The 21,200-nt window shown below is 36.9% G+C and overlaps 1 protein-coding gene across 2 annotated transcripts in view; it reads right to left on the bottom strand.

Moving 5' to 3' along the window:
- The window catches only part of CDKAL1 (CDK5 regulatory subunit associated protein 1 like 1), a 718,226-nt gene that overhangs the window by 384,979 nt on the left and 312,047 nt on the right, over positions 1 to 21,200 (bottom strand). For both annotated transcript variants that reach the window (XM_010354099.2, XM_030929089.1), the window contains one exon: positions 3,929 to 4,032. In XM_010354099.2, the coding sequence (XP_010352401.1) occupies positions 3,929 to 4,032 (104 nt within the window). The remainder of the gene's footprint in view (positions 1 to 3,928; positions 4,033 to 21,200) is intronic.

The raw sequence follows: 21,200 nt of genomic DNA, 5'->3' as shown, positions 1-21,200 counted from the left end.
ATTTTGACCCTATTGTATATGGTATCACATGACTGGAAATTTGGGTTCCAATCCTCACTCCACAGTTGATTTAGAATTTAAAAAAATCAATTTGTAATTCTGACATACCAGAGCCATTAAAAAAATTAAAAGAAAGAAAATGTCACTTTAAGGATGGGAAATTTAACTCCCACCCACAGAGTAGCTTTAAACCTAGTACTGCCTTTATTGGTGGCATATTTAGGTTTTTCATTATAGAGTAACTTTTCACAAAACCATGTTTGTTATTCATTATAAGACAGGCAATCTAATCATGGTAGAATGCAGAACTTAAGAGTTTCTGGTCCAAAGAATATTCCTATCACTTGAATGATTAAATAACTAAATGTGCAAAAGTCATAGTAATAAGAAAATGAGTCATTTCTTCTATTATGTTTACTTTCATATTTATTATTTGCAATTTTAAAGCTCAAACTTAGGATTTCTATAACAGCATTAAAATCTCAATTTCTTTTGCAGAAAAAAGATAATGCTACTAAATATCTTAAAAATATTAGCTTACAGATTGATACTACCTATTTTTGAAAGGGATTATAAGGCTACCCTTAGCATGAATTTGCACTTCTCAAATTTAGAAAATGAAAGGTAACTGTCATACTAGATATCTATCTACAGAGAAATTTTTCATAAACCATAATTTAGACTCAAAAGAAAATCTGTCATTTGATTTTAGTCATTAATGTGTTTGCTATGGATGTTACAACGCTCTTACCCAAAATCAGACTTCTCTTCCTGGCTTCGGATTTTAGTTTAAGTAATATTTCTTCTTCATAATATTGACATAGCCAATTACTTCATACATGTTATCTCAAATTCTTAAAACAAAAACATTAAATGTTATAGTGATGAGAAAGCCATAAGCTTGGAGAGGTGAGATACTGTGTTCACATCATGTGGCTGGTAAGCAACAGTGCAGTATTTCAAATCTAAACTGCTTATGGCAAAAACCACCAAATACTTGAGGACTTAAAATTTTTCTGGCTGGGCGCCGTGGCTCACACCCGTAATCCCAGCACTTTGGGAGGTCAAGGTGGCTTGAGACCAGGAGTTCGAGACCAGCCTGGCCAACACAGGGAGACCTTGTCTCTCTAAAAAATTTAAAAATTAGCCAGACTTGGTCGTATATGCCTATAGTCGCAACTACTGGGGAGGCTGAGGCAGGAGGATAGCTTGAGCCCAACAGTTTGAAGCTGCAGTGAGCTCTGACTATACCACGACACTCCAGCCTGGTTGATACAGTGTGAGACCCTGTTATCAAAAAAAAATTAAAATTAAAATTAAAATTAAAAAAAACTACATTTCCTGAACACACTGGGTTATCTCACAAGTTAGCTCACCAGTTCAAAAACTAGTTTTTAGTTTCAATTCTAATACACAGATAATAATGCAACAGAAAAAAACTGATGTTGCAAACATTCCATGGTTGGGAATAAAAAGATACTTATCATACTGATGTTGGTAAGAGTCATCTTCTAATACTTTCTCTAAAAATAGCTACTACATTACTGCTAACCTCTGATATATTATTTCAATCACTCACCTTAACTAGTCCAACCCACTTGTATACGACAATGTTAACTAACTAAAGATCTACAGAAGCAATACACTGTAACTTGGTTGCTCAGAGGGCATCTCTAAAGGTAAATCACAGAGCTAAGGTGGATATTGTTAGAAAAAGTCATAATCAGTTTATACAAACTATGTTTCTGAGGCAGGAGAATAGGGCCTGGAGGCAGGGAACCTAAGGCCAATTCACCCTGACTTCTCTAGAACTAAATCGGAAAAAAAAAAAAAAAACAACTTTCCAGCCTAAGTAAAAAAAGGACCAGAGGTTACTCCCTTTGCAAACCCCCATATTTTCTGCAGCACAGATGGGAAATTGAAAGTACCTCTGATTGTTGCTTTCTGCAACCAGTCAGACATTTGTATAAGCATGTAACTTTGTAAGTTCACTTCAGCTTTCCACAACCAATCAGATGTTTGCATAGGAGTGTGACCTTTGTAACTGCACGTCAGCCTCTGATTGGTTGCTTTCCACAACCGATCAGACTGACTGCGGGGCCACCATTTCATTTACATGGGGTGAACACCAAGTGGCCAATGGGAAACCTCTAGAGGGTAGCTGGATCCCAGAAGATTCTGTATCCAGGCCCCCTGAGCGCTGCTCAGACTCGCTCCCACACTGTGGAGCGTACTTTCATTCTCAATAAATCTCTGCTTTTGTTGCTTAATTCTTTCCTTGCTTTGTTTGTGCGTTTTGTCCAGTTGTTCGTTTAAAACGCAAAGAACCTAGACACCATCCACAGGTAATACTTCTGTTCTGTCTTCTTTTTTTCTCAAGTCATGTATAATTCATAAATGTGTCCATATAAATGCCAAGAAGCAATCATATCCAAATGTTGGCGTAAGTTACAGGTGAGAATAGATGTAAGCAAGTGAAGAGGAGATTTTCACTTTCTACATGGTGATTTTACAGCTTTACATTTTTCAAATAAATTTTCAAGTAAAATAAAACAGACTTTTCAAAAAATTATATGCAGTTGCACTTAGAAATGCATGATGTTAAAAAAAAAAAGTACTAATTTGCATGTCTTCTAAGTTGCAGTGTTTGGTAGACAGATGTTTAATATCCCCATTATCTGACAGATATATGAAAAAACAAACACTAAGAATGCCAGCAAATATTTTTTCAAATAGATTTAGTTTCTGGGAAAATTTTTGCCCCTTTTAAACAATCCTTGGAAGTACTGGTTATGCTGTAGTAAAGACAACCACCCGGGCTTTTTCTTAGATTAGACAATAATCTGGCTCTAAAAGGAGAACACTGACAAGAGTCAGTAAATTTCCTTTATTTCTCTCTCAATACTAGTTGAATGTGAAAGGAGGAGGGGACTGAGCTAAGAATATACAAGTGGAGAAAAACTGTTGGGAGGCATCAATAAATCAAGCAAGGGGATATTTTTCTCTATTAAAAGAAACATTCCAAATTCATGTTTCTAAAAGTTTTCTATAGACTAAACAAAAAAATGAATTTGGAACTCATACTTTCTGAGGCCCAGAGTAGGAAGTATTGAAATTAGCACTCCAAGTTACTTGCCAAAAAGAAAAGCACATTGCCAATAACTATTAACCTGCAAGATTATGAGACAATAGATTATCTCATGTTAGGAGTAAAAACACACCACTGTTATAGGCACATACTATAAACAAAGACAAAAAAGGAAGTTTATGGTTTGAGCAGTTATATGTCCACACAACTGTGACTCATGTTAAAGATAAGTCTTATTATATGCTGAGAGAGACCTAGATAATCACATTTCCCAGCAAGTGATGATTCAGAAGTAGTTGGCCACCCCACACAAATCATTCTCATGAGGCCTCTCCCCCAGTACCACTCTTTACTCGTCTGACAGTTCTGTTAAAATAGTAGCCTCCTTTATTGGCTGATATGAAAACCTACCTTCTTCAAAGAAGTCTACAAACCCTAATTAGCTCCATTTTCTAAATGGTCCAAAAAAGTCAAAGAAATAGATGAAAAATCTGAGTATTTCACTTGTCCACAAAAATCTTAACAGACATCAGAGGCTCATGGATTTCATTTTATCTTAATTTTGTCTTTTCCATGGAGTCTAGAGGTAGGTGATAAAGTTCAAAATACGTCGTTTACCTTAGAGTGATAAGAAAACGGAAGCGCAGTAAAAGAAGAGTAATTAATGTAAAAATAAACTAAGTGATTAAATCTGGTCACATCTTTTATTAGTTAAGCTGATATATTTGTAAAACTCTTCATAAAACTAACGAAGTCAGTCTCTAAACTGAAGTATTACTTACAAGACTAACATAATTTATTAAGAAGACTAATTTCACATGTAATTCTAGAAACTCTTACCTTGAAAAGATTGTTTGGCTCTATCTACTAGTTCATCAATTGGATAACTGGCCAAATTTCCTCTGGCGTGTTTAGTTTTGCAGTAGGTACAAGCATTGAGACACCTGTTCAAATGATAACAATAAATAAGACTCAAATTTCTAAAGATGATAGTGTATACTTAACATGGGGGCACCTCAAAACATACACAAAAGTGCTCTTTCAGAAACATTTGCATAGTTTATACAAGAGATTCAAAAACCAAGTATCTACCATGTCTCAGAGTTATTTTATCTCTACCAGGCACAAAAATTTGTAATTTTTGTGAGTAGTTGAAAAAAATTTCAACTGCTCAAGAATGGCTGTACAAATCACATATTATCTAGAAGTGCACATATCTATGAGGAAGAAAGTTTTAAAATGCTTACAATGACTAATCAAAAGAAATTCAAGACCTATATTACTTTTCATAAACTACTGACATTACTTTGGCCAACATAACTACAAAGTTCCGGTATCCCCTATACATAATATATTATTCAGAAAGGACACATACTCATTTAACTTTTAACTAATGATATAAGAATAAATAAGTAGATAATACAGCATTCTCATAAGAAAACACACTCTTAGAAATTTTTAGATAATCTTTTTTCACTCCTTGAAATCAGGAAAAAATATTAAAGCATGTTCAATGAATAATTCTCTGAGACTACATTAATGAAAGTAAAAAAAGTAGAATGGCAATATTAGCTTTAAAAAATTAAAAAATTGGCATATTTCCCAATAGTATTTAGACATGATATAGAATTGTCTTTTTTAAAACTAAAATATTGGTTCTACTGTTATAAGATTAAAACATACCATAAACAAAATTATTACAAAATAAAAGACACAGTTACAAAATAAAAAATAGTTCTATATCAAAAAGATAAGGCTCAATAACGCTGGACCAGAGAGAAAGGAACATCTCTTCAGTGATTCGATTGCTATAATGAGTAGCAAGGCTTTAAAAAGACCATCAGTACACAAGTGCTTTAAAATTTCATATTGAGAAAAATCGTACTTTTAACAATTGAATTTGACCCATCTGTAATTTTATTAATATATGACTTTAAGATACATATGAATCACTGTACTCAGCAGTCAAATATGCAATGCTTAATTTCTGAGAATTTTCACATGGGATTCTTATGTAAAGTAACATACATTTTAAAACGTGTTTTACTATTTAACTGACCACATAATCTTGAACTGCTAACGCTCTTTTCCTCCTAAGCAATTTACATTTTTAAAATAAATGCAAATTGTGGCCTCTCTTACAAATAGAGGTTCTAGTCTCCCAGTTGTTATATGTCTTCTCTTTACATTTTCTGCCCTTTCTATAACAAGGGGAAGGAGAAAACCATTCTATTGTCGTTTCCTCGGGAGAGTAACTCAATTTTGTTTAGCCCTTACTGAGCATCAGACACTGTTACCGATATTTTCTTTTCTTTTTTTCCTTTTTCTGTTGTTTTGTTTTGTTAATAGAAACAGGGTCTTGCTATGTTGCCCAGGTTGGTCTCGAACTCCTGGGTTCAAGTGACCCTCCCGTCTTGGCCTCCCAAAGTGCTGGGATTACAGGCGTGAGCCAGCGAGCCTATTACTGATGTTTTATATGCCTTTTCTCATTTAACCCTTTCAGAGTTGGGTTTCCCTATCTCCATCTTAGAGACAAGAATCCACCTCAAAAAATCAGATAAGTAGCTTGCTCAAGGCGATGTAACAGCTGGGATTCAAATTCAGGCCAGTGAGATTTCAAACTCCAAGATGTTTCCATACCAAGCTGCTCTCTCCCACAAGAACTGAGCGCCAAACATCTCCTCAGCTGCACAAACATGCACATAAAAAGACCTGCAAATCATCTGACATGAGATATAAACTAATATAGCATACACATTCAAATATATGGCCAGTACTTATCTTCCTGAAGCTAAATATGAAGCTATTTAATTAAAATATGTGTTTCTCTCCTTTATTCTTTGGAAATCTAAGGTTAGGCCTCTTGCCCATCCACTGTCCTAAACCTGTCACTTTCACCCTTGTTTACAAGTTCTGGTTTTCATCCTCCTGCTGGTACTGTGTGAAAATGTGTCACTTCGTCGGCCTTGCCACATCATTTTAAATTCCATAGCTCAGGTTCTCAAAGCTGTTTACTGGTACACTGGAAGACCAGGGTTCTCTGCTTTTTCCTCGACTGTCTTCATGGCCCAGTCAATGCAGCAGGCCCTGTCATGAAACTGTGATTCCCACGTATGATTGGCATTCACCTAAGTTAAATCAGCATCCTTCCAGGGAACATGTCATCTCTCCTTCTAATACTACCTCATTTATTGTGATCCCTTTCCCTTATTTGTCCTATTACCAATGGAAAGCTCCATAAATTAAGTGAACAATCTTAATGGAAGCTATTGGTCGAGCATTCTTAATGTGAAAATCTGAAATCCTCCCAAATCTGAAACTTTTTGAGCAACCACATGACACTACAAGAAGAAAATTCCACACCTGACATCATGTGATGGGTTGCAATCAAAATACAGTCAAAACTTTGCTTCATGCACAAAATTATTTTTAAAATATTATGTAAATTCCCTTCTGGCTATGTGTATAAGGTGTACATGAAACATAAATGAATTTTGTGTTTGGACTTGGGTCTCATCCCCAGGATATCTATCTATCTATCTATCTGCAAATATTCCAAAATCTGGAAAAAAAAAAAAAAATTCAAAACGCTTCTGGTTCCAAGCATTTCAGATAAGGGATAGTCAACCTGTGCTAATATTTCTGACTTTGGCTGTTTCTGAAAAGTAACTGTCTTAAGGAACAGTGAAGCAGGGTGAAAGGGCAGGGAAGAAAAACAGGAAGAGAAAGAGAAAAGAAACTTATTTTAAAATTTATAACATAAATGAATTGATACATGTAAAATACTCAGAATGGTGTCTGTATCTAGCAAGCGATCAGTAAGTGTTGGTCACTGGTAGTTTAATGTGACTCTTATTAAACAATTCTGTGAGGAAATAATTATGCATTATCATATCCCAGGTGTATTTAACTTTATGGAACAGATGTGTTGCTGACAGGTTAGCTTAAAAGTCAACTGTGGAAACCAAATCACATTTTCCTACTGTCTCGCTTAATAAAGATGGAAATGTATTCCCCGTGGAAAAACACTAACGAAACTGTACCAAAAAATTTAAATAAAACAAAGTGATATTCTGAAACATTTATAATACTTAAGCAAGTAAGAATATTACATGCAGAATTCAAAAAGCTCTGTGTTAAACTGTTGCCTTGAGGTTAATTATAGTTGCTGACATGATAATTTTTTGGTTTTTTTTTTTATTTGTTTTTGAGACGGAGTTTCATTCCTGTTGCCCAGGCTGAAGCGCAATGTCGTGATCTCAGCTCACCGCAACCTCTGCCTCCTGGGTTCAAGCTATTCTCCTGCCTCAGGCTCCCTAGTAGCTGTGACTATAGGTACCCACCACCACACCTGGCTAATTTTGTATTTTTAGTAGAGACAGGGTTTCTCCACGTTCGTCAGGCTGGTCTTGAACTCCTGGCCTCAGGTGATCCACCCGCCTTGGCCTCCCAAAGTGCTGGGATTCCAGGCGTGAGCCACCACACCCAGCCAGTGATAGTTTTGAAGTTCCAAACTCTTTATTGTATAAGATGGGTTCATCCTTATTCACAGTTATCAAAATAATACCCTATATTATCTCAAGAAAGTAAAAATTTCTTAAGAGCACATGTTTTGGCTGCTTGTATGTTTATTTTTAATTTTTGTGGGTACATAGTAGGTGTATATATTTATAGGGTACAAGAGTACACTTCTTTAAACTTGCTATAACAGTACCAATGCAAGCATTAAATTTGCTATTGTCTTTTAAAAGCTTTAAAAAGAACAGATTTGTTATAATACACAGAAAAAAAACATGCACTGTAAAATCAGAAAAGAAAGAATAAGCATTTTGATGCTATTTGGTTGAAAAACAGTTTTTCTAATCACCAAGAATTATGTTGACCAATGATTTCAACATAAGAAGCTTCCCATAAAATAAAGAAATTCACAATAGAAACCTTTAGAAGATAGTTTCAGTTATCTGTAAACAATTAAATAATTGTCTAGGAGAAAGAATACTGAGCCAGTTTCTTCAACTGTCAGAAAACAAAAGATCTTTGAAGGTTGACTGCAGAAAGCCAAAACCCAAATGAGATGGCTGTTGAACTACAAGGAAGATGCAAAATCCAAATAGGCCTAGACTGTCCTGATGGAAGGATAAAGCTAGCACACAATACCTACTAATCTTTGCACAGGTTGTTACATGGCCAGAGACCAAGAATGACTAAAACCCTCCAAAGCAGAGAGAGCTTAAGTATTTAATTTGGCAGTATAACCCAAGAGAGCTTTTTTATTATTTTTATTTTTTAAAAAAGGATTTTTTGTAAAGACAGGGTGTCACTATGTTACCCAGGCTGGTCCCGGGCTCAAGTTATCCTCCTGTCTCAGCCTCCCAAAGGGTTGGGATGACAGGCGTGAGCCACTCTACCCAGTTCAACCCTGAAGTCTTAAGAAACATCTGTGGAGCATGTTTTTAAATTACATAAACTGAACAAATGAAATAACAATGAGTTTTCTCAAATTAAAATACTTCAAAGGGTTTAAACACATAACGGTCAACTTAATATCCAAACCACATAAAGCAAGTGAAAACTAAAAGTTTGAACATACCTATTCTTTTTTTTGTAAAGAGCATCTTTAGATATTACAAATTCTGAAATAATTTAAAAATCAGAGTTATACTCTTAAAAAGTCACTCGTACTGGTATCTTTTTTTAATGGGGGGAAAAAGGTGACTAATGTGACACAGTCTTCTAGTTTGCTCTGTCTCAGGTCAAAGATAACCTGAATATGCAAAAACCTTTTGGACTGGAGCACTAACACTTACAACCTCCACTTTCCATTCCACTCGCATGATTTAATCATTATTTGTTTTTCATAAACTGATAGAGTATGATCTTTCTCAAAGCTTCAAATGTTACAAAATGGCCAGGCGTGGTGGCTCATGCCTGTAATCCGAGCACTTTGGGAGGCTGAGGCAGGAGGGCTGCTTGAGCTCAGGAATTCAAGACCAGCCTGAGCAACATAGTGAGACCTTGTCTCTACAAAAACAAAAAACAAATGTTACAAAATAATAAGGCCTCAATAAGAACTAAATCTTGGAAAAGTCACACTGTGGTCTAGCCACATTCTTCCAAACTGAAACACCATCAAGCGAAGAAAAAACAAAAACCCAAGAAACCAAAAGTTCACACGATGTAGGCTGTGCCAGACTTGATTGTTAAATATAGCCTATTGTGAGCCCTCATCTTGGTTTAACCGTTTTTCCAGGAAAATTAATTTTTGATGTTTCAAATACAGGAGATACTCATACCAACAGAATCTGATAAGATCTTCAAATAATATGATACCTGTTTGTCAAGATCAAAATTCTCAACAAACAATGGAAAAATGACATACTTGAAAAATTAGCTGAATATACTTCCAAAACATTCTTTAAGCTTCCTGTGCCCAAAATTCCTCTTGCCTAAAATGAATCCCTCCACTTGGGTGACTGACTCAATCTTCTCTCCTGTGTCTTCAATTGTGAACTTTCGGAGTTAGTTTCCTTTGCATTACAATATGTGTACTAAATTGAAACATAATTGCAGCTGTATTTTCTCTTACTCTATTCCCATCAGCTACATACTTTGCTCCAAAATGTTGTTCCAGCATATTTTAACTCTGTACATTTGTTCGTCATTCACTTTACTTGAAAGAATTATACTTATCACCTCTCAATCCCTGTAAAAATCATCACAACCTTTAAAATAGTTTGGGGGGGAGAAGTGGCCAATGATAGTAAAAGATAGCTGCCAAATCCTTGCCAGAAACTCAGTTATGCATTTTATATTAATTGTTTCGTTTACCCTCACAGCAATCTTGATATAAGCATTATTATTCTTCCGTAGAGGAAACCGAGGCTCAAAAAGATTAAGAAACTTGCTCAAAGTTATACAGACAGCCAAGTCAAAGATCCTTCCAATCGCATCTGAAGTTCCTTTATCACTAATTGTACTCTGTACTTCTCTTAAGAAACACTGACTTATTCTGTGTAAGGATACATGATTAGTTGTATGCTTATCTCAATATTCTTAAGGAACATGTATTATCTTCCTTATTTACTATCTGCTACAGCATTTAACACAGTGACTTGTACACTATTCGAATAACAATAAATACATAGATCTCTTGGTGATTTCATAATGGACAGACCAGTTGACAGGCCAATACATGGCTACACAGCTAGGAGGAGTACTAAGCAGAAAGGTATCCAGTAAAATACAATGAAGCAGGGAAATGGAAGTCAGGAATGGAGAAGGTACACAGCAGTAATGCAGATCTTGCCAGACAAAGGATCAACAATCTTGTCTTAGAGGTCAGGAAGCTGGGAACATGAAAGTAAAGCTTGGAGACGAGAGCTGTAAGACCAGGGACCCTACACAGGGTATAAACACACTACAATCTGTACACCATTCCAAGCAGACTATGCAAAAAGAGAAATAAAGGGCCTGAGAGTCTATTAAAGACCATCCATTTTCAATATTAACCATTTTTCCAATTTCTATCAGTAGTTTCTGATGCTGGGATGTCACAGAGCAACACACTTAAAATGCACACACACATAACTGGACATCAAATAGACTACCAATTTGTTATTTTGCCAAGAGAGGACCAAAAAAAGTTAAACTATCTTGTACTATCATTACTATTTTACAAAAAAATAGCATATTGTAAACAATAAAACAGGAGGAATGTCATAATGAAGTCTCACAAATGTAGCTTCATAAAAAAACACATTATATTTTCCTTATATTCATTTTATAACAGGCCAGCAAAAAAATCCATCAAGTTCTACAGAAACTGTTGCTGTAGATGATTCTTTAACATCTTCGTAAGTTTTCCTTACATGTCTATAATGATCTTTAGAATTAAAGATATACAGGGGGAAAAAAGCAAGAAAATGGCCTCTTTTTACTGGATATTGGTTTGAATCAGCTAATATGTCAACTGACATACAATATGTAGAATAAACATAATTAATAAGTAGCAGTGATCATTCCAGTTGGATTTTCTTTTTTTTTGGGGGGGGGGGGGTAGAGTCTTGCTCTGTCGCCCAGGCTGGAGTGCAGTGGCGTGATCTGGGCTGACTGCAAGCTCCGCCTCCCAGGTTCACACCATTCTCCAGCCTCAGCCTCCTGAGTAGCTGGGACTACAGGCGCCTGCCACCACACCTGGCTAATTTTTTTGTATTTTTAGTAGAGATGGAGGGTTTCACTGTGTTAGCCAGGATGATCTCAATCTCCTGACCTCATGATCCGCCTACCTCAGCCTCCCAAAGTGCTGAGATTATAGGCGTGAGCCACCGTGCATGGCCTCTCCAGTTGGATTTTCAATGTGTTCTATTTGTAGCTAGTGGCTTACTCCCTGGGAGACAAAGTCCCTCCCGCACCCTTAATAGCAACAACTATTTTCTAAATGTGTTTACTAAAATAGCATGGTGAAAGATAATGAAATTCTGTCAATCATAAAGTTGACAAAAATTTTCTTTTGTTCCACCTTCATTATTTTTAGTTTTATAAAGCAATGACAGCAGACAAAAATTAAGGCTAAGATATTATCTATACCTTCCAAAGACAGCAGTGGAGACAGCTGTAATTGCCAAATAATGTTTGTGATGTAGACACCTGGCTGGCCATCCAAGCTGAGGCTCATACAAAGTGACACTGTGCTACAGATTTGAGCTAACTTACCAATGTCCAAGCTGAAAACGAAACAGGAACTATGAACACAACTACACATTCCTACCATAGGAGGAGATTTTATTTATATAATATATGTATAAATTATACATATAAATAGACATATAATTTATCCTTTAAGAATATGATTCTGCCATGTAAGACATATTCCTAATGTACCATAAAGTTTAAAAAGCAGTAACAAATACTCTTTTAAAATTATGTAATATAATCAAGTAGATGTAGACATATATATAAATCATACACATACAAGTATACACACACACACACACACACACACACAAACACACACACACAATTTCTTCCCAGCTCCACCCCTAACTGTTCTCTCTGTCTGGTTTGTTTGGTTTTTGGGTTGTAGGTTGTCTTTTTTTTTTTTTTTCTTTTTAGGTACACATACCTGGCCCCCTTATCAGATTTACTGAATTAGAATTTGCAGGTATGGAAACAAGGCATATATACATTTATAAAAAGTATTATTATTATATGCTGAAGTGAAGCCAAATTTATGCTCGTATTAGAACTATTCATTTCTACGGATTAATAGTTAACACTCGTCTGCTGTTAAACTAAGCAAAACTAAATCTGTACTTTCAAATATTCTAAAGGTCAACATATGGGAAAGTGATCCCTAGCAAAGACTTACCTAAGGGTTAATCTGAAGATGTGACTAAGCCACAGGCTAAATATACCAACCAAAAAACCTGAATAATGAACCATAAAATATACTCTAAAAGCAAAGGAGTATTAGTGAGCAAAGCTATTGTTTTTGTTCTCTCAGTGGTTGTGGAGGCTGACGTCTCCTGAGGTGAAATCTCACAGGAAACAGTGGTTAAGGCTAATTCTATAACATGTAACAGGTACCATATTTTGGCGCCTGGGATAAAAGGTATTGTTCTAACGTGGGTCAAAACATCCTGTGAAAAGAAAAGAAAATCTTATATTTCAAGGGCATTGAAACTAGAAAGCTAAATTCAGATAAAACTTAAATTTCTAACCTGTGTGGGAAAAAACTTAAATTGTTTGGGTCAAATAATGGTGTGAGTAATTACATAAGAAAGAGAGATGAGGTGTTTTAAAGTGAAATGAAAAAGTAGTACCTAAGCATTTATGTAATTACTCACCATTTTAACTTCAACAAATCCTTCAAATTTGAGAGTTAACAATTTTAATTAACATTGTAATAATTTCAGTAAAATTCAACTGCCCATCTTTGACTTGGAGATTACTATCTAACGCAGGGCCAGGACAAAGTAGCATTTACCAGAGACAGAGAAAGAGGGAACTGGCAGGCCCTCAGCACACAGTCCACTGGCTATCAAGGTGACCACCCAAATACTGGTGAGAAGAAAGCTTTCCCCCTCGGACCTCAGCTGCACAGCGGTTTAGTGTCTCTTCTCCTACATACACATTACACCTCTTTTCCTTGACTGATGGTTAGAATCCCTACAATTCAGTGAGAGATCTTTTCTTTCTTTACTGGAACAGGAGAAGGGAGTGATAAAAACTATCTCCATTAAATACAACATGTATTTAAAGGAATGTATATTCCTTTATAAAGAACTGTGCTGTTTTCAGAAACAGTCGGATGGAAAAGGGAAAAAATGCATCTCAATGGAAGAAATAGGTCAATTTAAGAATGTAAACATGAACACTAAAGAACAGTATTTCAGAGATGAGCAAGCAATATGCCAGCTGAGAACTTCCATCCCAAGAGGTGGTGATATTCATGGAGTATAACCCTATAAAGCCAACCTACGACAGAGACGAAAGTGAATCATAAGAAAGCCCTGGCTTCCCAGATTCTATTCTTTTCAACTGTAATGCCACTGAATTTGCTACAGAATAACTGCAACTTACACTGAATTTTTAAATATAACTAGCTTAGTGATGGTGCTGCTTTTTTAAAAAAGAAAATGTTTGCATAATATGCAAACATTATATTTTTGGTAATCCGATGACTGGAACTCAGCAAATCAGATAGCCTTTGTAACATAATCATCAGTTTGATTTACTTCGATGCTCTTCTTTTCCCACTGCTAAAGCTTAAGGTCATGTCAAAGTGAATGAAACAGTTACTCTACCAATTCACTATCAAAAGTGCAGGTGTGGGCTATTCAGAGGAGGTACACTCTTGCTGTCCTTTTTCATCTACATAGGAGGGAGTAAAAAGGAGGCCTGAGGGAGCAGAAACCCATGGGTACCTTTTACAACAGCCAGGAGAAGGAAGGAGAAGAGAAAGGGTAGTTGCTCATGTAAAGTACACAAAGCAGGGCTCCCTCATACACATCTCATTTTGATAAGCACAACCAGCAGATTCTTGGTGCCAGTAGTAGAAGCTCCATTTTTCAGATAAGAAAACTGAAGTTGAAAAGGGATTCCAGGCCAGGCGCAGTGACTCATGCCAATAATCCCAGGACTTTGGGAGACTGAGGCAGGCGGATCACTTGAGGTCAGTAGTTTAAGATCAGCTGGGCCAACACAGCAAAACCCTGGCTCTACTAAAAATACAAAAAAATTTGCTGGGCCTGGTGGTGCATGCCTGTAATCCCAGCTACTGGAGAAGGTGAGGCAGGAGAATCACTTAAATTCAGGAGGCAGAGGTTGCAGAGAACTGAGATCATGCCACTGCACTCCAGCCTGGGTGACAAGAATTAAACTCTACCTCAAAAAAAAAGAAAAGAGACAAGACAAGACAAGAGAAGACAAGACAAGACAAGACAAGACAAGACAAAGCAAAGGAATTCCAGTACGCAGGCTAATTAACCGCCAGATTTCATGTCTGCACCTACCTCTTCCTACTTCTAAGAAGACTCAAAAGGCTCCTTTGTGGAGAAGGAGGTACCTGTTTATTGCTTAATATGTATTACTTTAATAAATAATTATTTTAATACTCAGGTTTATTGAAGTAAAACTGACACAAAATAAACTGTACATATTTAAAAAGTACAATTTGGTAAGTGTTGACATATGAATACATCTGTGAAACATCGCCACAATCATGATAATTAACATAGCCATTGTCCCTCAAGGTCTCCTTGTGTCTCGTTGTCACCTCTCCCTCCAAACCCTCTATCCAAGTGCCCAGGAAATTGTTCTTTCTTTCACTATAAATTAGTATGCAGGATAAATTGGTTTTCAATAATTTTATATAAATGGAATCATAGAGTATGTACTCTTTTTGTCTGGCTTTTTTCATCCACACTACACAGTGTGTCAAAAGCACATTGCATAGCACTACTCCACGGATTTGTGCTTTGCTAGCTGTTTCCTGTGAAGTTATGGCAGTATGGGATGACAGAAGGAGACAGCCTAGACAAGAGAGAATGGACTTGCCTTTTCTATTTTGCTTCCTGTCCTCATCCATAATGCCAATTTCTAACTCTGATGTGGGAGAAGGTAGCATCAGAACTCTCAAACAATAAGCTAATGCCTTAAATTCCATGACTACTCTAAACATTATATTATAGTTGCTTCAACTAAAAGAACCTTAAATAGTAGAAAAATTAACAATGATGAAATGTGTTGCCTATTTCTTCTAGTCTAAAGATAAGCTTAGTCTGAAAGAAGAGAAGGAAGAAAATACATCGTTGACACGAGAGGCCCTCTTTGCCTTTATAACCCCCAGATGCTAAAAGTCTGGTAGTGTGGACTCCAATAGGGTTAAAACAAAAATAAACCAACCAAACAAAAGGTCAAATCCCAGAAGCCAAACTTAGGTTCGTGAAAACAGAAGCTGGTATGTTAGAAATTCCATAGGAGATGAGATTGGAACCCAGAGGACATCTAACTCCCACCCCCACAGTTGTCCTTTCCCAAGCACAGCCAAGCATCCTCTTGCCTAACAAAGACAAAACAGTTCATTGTGAAAACGCAGCTGAGATGTAGCCTAAAGGCAAGGGACAAGCTGAGGCCAAAACAGGGTACTGGCCTTTCAATTAAGGTCCTGGAGTTTAGGTAGAGGCTTCCCGCTATAATAGAGAAATTCTCAAGTGCAGAAAGGATCACCAGGCAAGGTCTCTGGCTATTGTTACTGTAGATGGAACTGAGCATAACAAACAGACTAATATTCCACTTAGTCCACTTAAGGGAGCTGATTTTCCAAAGAAACCACAAAAACCTGCTGAAGGTCTATGTCAATGATTCTTAAGAGAATGCATCAGATGCTCTGGGAGTTCTTATCAAAGCAAAGATCACTGGATTTCCTGTTCTCATTCAGAAAGTCTGTGGTGACACCCAAAAATTTGCCATTCAAATGATGCTATTGCTTCTGGTCCCCTGACCATGCTGAGAACCACTGTTCCAAGGCAACCTGAGACTTCTCCTACCCAGCCTTGCATTAACTGAGAGAGAGAGAGCTGCTGGAAATGAATGGTCCTTCCCAAAAGCAGCCCCAGAGGTGGTATTAAAACACAAGGAAAGGGGAGAGATTCTTAGAGCTAAAAATCACTTGCTATCAAATATGCTAAGAAATTAACTTCCTACCAAGTACAGGGAGTGTTCAGCATTCCTGGATTATGAAAGGATGACCAATATGTGTTGTTTTCTATTATTTTCCTTTTAAGATGAGACTTTTCATTGCAATCATCCTGTTCTTCCTCCAGTATTATGAATAGACATAGGTGAGTTACTTTTAAGTTACAGGGTGCAAGACCATAAAGAGCTACACTAGATCCCACAGTGAGGAGTAGATACCACCCAGATACATAGTCTATGTATCAACTAAGATCCTGGTCTTGGAATTGAATGAGACTTTGAGTATCCCTCTTCAGGGAAGTGCTGAGGATGTTTTGTTTAAGAGCAAGTTTTAGGTAAGAACACATATAGGAAGAAGGATGTATATGAATGTTAGGGAGTAAAAGGTGTGAACTATAGTACATGTTGCTACCCAGGACTTATCCCTACTCCCTTTCCAAAAGAATACTGATTTTGTTCAGGAATCAACTCTTTTCTCATGCAGTTAGTAAAGCTCATGCAAAACTAATGCTAGAACCAGTTCTAGAATAGAGCATGGCTAATCAAAGGGAAATACCTTTTCATGTTCCAATAAATGCTTCAATAAATGTATTCCAATAAATACATCAGGAACTCAGACCTAAGCCAATCAGAATGTAGTATTCTCATGGAAAGTGGGATTCATTCAGGAATGTGCCTGAGATAAAATTCATATCAATGAAATATACTGGGCATTCTGGGGAAAATACTGCTTTGCTTTTAAAATAGTGACCTTTTCTTTTAGAGATTGAGACGAAATTGCACTTAGGACCATTTAATCCTCAGACGAAAAGTCAGAGGAGATATAACCAAGAAAAACCACAGGAAAATGTGGTAAAGCCACTGGATTCAGGTACACTTCTTAACTTCAACTTATGCCATTATATGTCATTATCATTAAGTTATTCATGATATGCCATTGAAATTTATACATCTAAATAACAACTGTACCTATTAAAAGCAGTAAGAACTTCAAAGAACCAAATAAATGGTGTTTGCCAAAATAATTTTCTATCCTCCTTAGTCTGAACAATTTCCTTTTTTTAGAGACAGGGTCTCTGTCACCCAGGCTGGAACACAGTGGTGTGATCACAGCTCAATGCACCCTCCAACTCTTGGACTCAAGCTAACCTCCTGCCTCAGTCTCCCAAGTATCTGTGAATACAGGCTTGCACCACCACACCTGGCTAATTTATTTTCCCATTTATTTTTTTTAGTAGAGGCAGGGTCTCACTATGTTATCCAGGCTAACAAATTGCTTTTTATTTGCAATCTTTCTAGGTGTCAACTTTGTGAAATGCTTTTCATCGGATCATTTGAGATTTACAAGATACATAGATAGTCCCTGCCTTCAAATTAGAAAAGTGCAAAAGTAATTGCAATTTTTGCATTGTTGGAATCTGCCATTTGATATTGGAATACATTCTGACATAAATGTGGTCATGTTATAAATCATTTTAACGGGCATTTCTCACTTTATTTTTTTGCTAATGATTTATTACTTGCTGTTTGTTTTATGTTTATCTTAGACTATGGAAACGATGTTAGACATAAAGTAAATTTGAGCAATCTTCTTATTTGAGTTCAAAATGGGTCTTAAAGCAGCAGGGACAACTCAGAACATCAACAACACATTTGGCCCAAGAACTGCTAATGAAACAGACAGTGCAGTGGTGGTTCAATAAGTTTTGCAAAGAAGAGGAGAGCCTTGAAGATGAGGAGTGTAGTGGCCGGCGATCAGAAGTTGACAATGACAGATTGAGAGCAATCATTGAAGTTCATCCTTTTACAACTATATGAGAAGATGCCAAAGAACTCAATGTCGACCATTCTCTGATTGTTCAGCATTTGAAGCAAACTGGAAAGGTGAAAAAGTTTGATAAGTGGGTGCCTCATGAGCTGACCAGAAATCAAAAAAATCGTTTGAAATGTCATCTTCTCTTATTCTATGCAACAACAACAAACCATTTCTTGATCAGATTGTGATGTGCGATAAAAGGTGAATTGTATACAACAACTGATGATGAGCAGCTCAGTGTTTGGACTGAGGAGAACCTGCAAAGCACTTCCCAAAGCCAAACTTGCACCAAAAAAAAGTCATGGTCACTGTCTGGTGATTTGCTGCTGGTGTGATCCACTACAGCTTTCTGAATCCTGATGAAACCACTACATCTGAGAAGTCTGCTCAGCAAATCAATGAGGTGCACTGAAAACTGCAAGGCCTGCAGCTGGCACTGGTCAGCAGAAACGGCCCAATTCTTCTCAATGACAATACTCAACTGTGCATCGCACAACCAATGCTTCAAAAGTTGAATGAATTGGGCTGTGAAGTTGAGCCTCCTCCTCCACATTCACCTGACCTCTTGCCAACCAACTGCCATTTCTTTTTTTCTTTTTTTTTTTGAGACGGAGTCTGGCTCTGTCGCCCAGGCTGGAGTGCAGTGGCCGGATCTCAGCTCACTGCAAGCTCCGCCTCCCAGGTTTACGCCATTCTCCTGCCTCAGCCTCCGGTGTAGCTGGGACTACAGGCGCCCGCCACCTCGCCCGGCTAGTTTTTTGTATTTTTTAGTAGAGACGGGGTTTCACTGTGTTAGCCAGGATGGTCTCGATCTCCTGACCTCGTGATCCGCCCGTCTCAGCCTCCCAAAGTGCTGGGATTATAGGCTTGAGCCACCGCGCCCGGCCCCAACTGCCATTTCTTTAAGTATCTTGACAACTGTTTGCAGTGAAATTGCTTCCACCACCAGCAGGATGCAGAAAATGTTTTCTAAGAGTTCATCAAATCCTGAAGCACAGATTTGTACACTACAGGAATAAACACACTTACTTTTCGTTGGCAAAAATGTATTGATTGTAATGGTTCCTATTTTGATTAATAAAGGTATGTTTGAGCCTAGTTATAATGATTTAAAATTCATGGTCTGAAACCACAATTACTTGTACACTAACCTAATATTACAGGGTGGACATAATATGGAGATTATATAAAACTGATTATGCAGAGAATCTGTTAGGTTTCCAAATTCTGGGTTTTGCTAAGACTCAAGAATGATAAGAAAAAAAAATCAAAGTTGGAAAAAAAAAATCTAAAAACATACATTTGTCTAGTTCAACCTTTTCATTTTGCATGTAAGAAATGAAGACCAAGTGATTCAGCTAATTAGTTTGAAGAAGCAAAACCCACATTTTCTGAAATGCGGTTTGATAATTCCACACCAATAGTTCTCAACTATTTCTCTTGGACAAAGACAACACTGAGATATGCCCCAGTCCTGTGAACAGCAGTAATTCTTAATAGGAGAAGAGAGAAGGAGGGACAGGGTGGGGGCAGGAAAGGAGAGGTACAGGGACACAGCGGAGAGGAGAAGGGGTAAAGAAAAGGGAAGGAGGACCAGGAGGATGCAGTGGTAGGACATCACCCATGCTATTGGGGGAGATTATTTACTGTGGTCTTATTACTTTAGATGTTAGATGTAACTTACCACTAGCTTGTACTATATTTTTAAATTTGGTCCCAAAATATGTAATTCTAAAATTTATTTATTAAAAAATATCTTTCTGAAACATATCATACAAATTCTTTACCTGAGGAAACAGAGTACAGTCAATCATCTTGAATGGTATCTCATATTACTGTTCTCGACTTCATACAATCACTGTAAAGTGCTATAAAGATATAGGGCAAAACATATCGTTGCATTTCTGTTTTTAATTTAGTTAATTTATTGGTTTGAAGAAAGGGAAAAGAGTCATATGTCTACTATCATTTATTCTGTTTTGATAGTTATTCTAAAGTTTAGGTTCATAAAAGGTTCAGCGATGATCATGTAACTGGTAGAAAATAACCCATGTTAAAGTAAATACAGGCCAGGCATGGTGGCTTACACCTGTAATCCCAGCACTTTGGGAGGGCGAGGCAGGTGGATCACTTGAGGCCGAGAGTTCAAGACCAGCCTGGACAACATGATGAAACCCCACCTCTACTACAAATACAAAAATTAGCCAGCTGTTCTGGCACATGCCTGTAATCCTAGCTACTCAGGAGGCTGAGGCACAAGAATAGCCTGAACCCGGGAGGCAGAGGTTACAGTGAGCTGAATTGTGCCACCGCACTCCAGTCTGGGCAAGAGAGTGAGACTCCATCTCAAAAAATAATAATAATAAAAGTAAATAACAGCAAACGTACTGTAAAAATCATTTGCATAAATGAATTCAGTATCATATTCACAGTGAGAATAGTTTATCAAAGTACCTAAAGAGTTTGTAGACCCACATCTCTTCCATTAATCTGAGAAATCAAAATTATTAACATTGGTCTACTTCTGTACTTGCAGTACAGAAGGACATAAAATAAAACATTTGATGCTACTTTTTCTTTTGTCAACTCAATCTTTTGGAGAGCTTGAAAAATAATACAGTTTTTCAAGATTCCTGCAGACAAGGTTGTACCTAATTCTGGAGTTACCTATTTTGTTTAACCCATATGACTAAGATGAAGGGTGGTGCTTTGCATTTCATCTACCCAAGAAAGTTTTTGTCATATGAGGAAGCAAGTAAATAGGCCTAATATAACTAATATCTGTAATACTTATTATATTGAGTATATAGGAATCAAAATGAATCTGTTAGAAACTAAATACTAGGACAGTAGATCACTTTGAGGTTTAATGAAATCTAAAGACTGATTCTCAAGAAAAATATAAACAACACAAAATTCCAGACAGTGGGAATGTAAAATGGTGTGTAGCTGCTGAGGAAAACAGTGTGGCAGCTACTAAAACAAAATAAAAAGTGAATTACCATATGATCTAGCCATCTCTGGTTAAATCCCTTAATTTCTAGTGAAATACACAAAAGAATTGAAACCAGAGACTTAAACAGATATTTCTATAGTAAT

The sequence above is a fragment of the Rhinopithecus roxellana genome, chromosome 4, assembly GCF_007565055.1.
Source record: "Rhinopithecus roxellana isolate Shanxi Qingling chromosome 4, ASM756505v1, whole genome shotgun sequence".
NCBI classification, from domain to species: domain Eukaryota; kingdom Metazoa; phylum Chordata; class Mammalia; order Primates; family Cercopithecidae; genus Rhinopithecus; species Rhinopithecus roxellana.
This window is presented reverse-complemented; position numbering and strand designations above follow the sequence as displayed.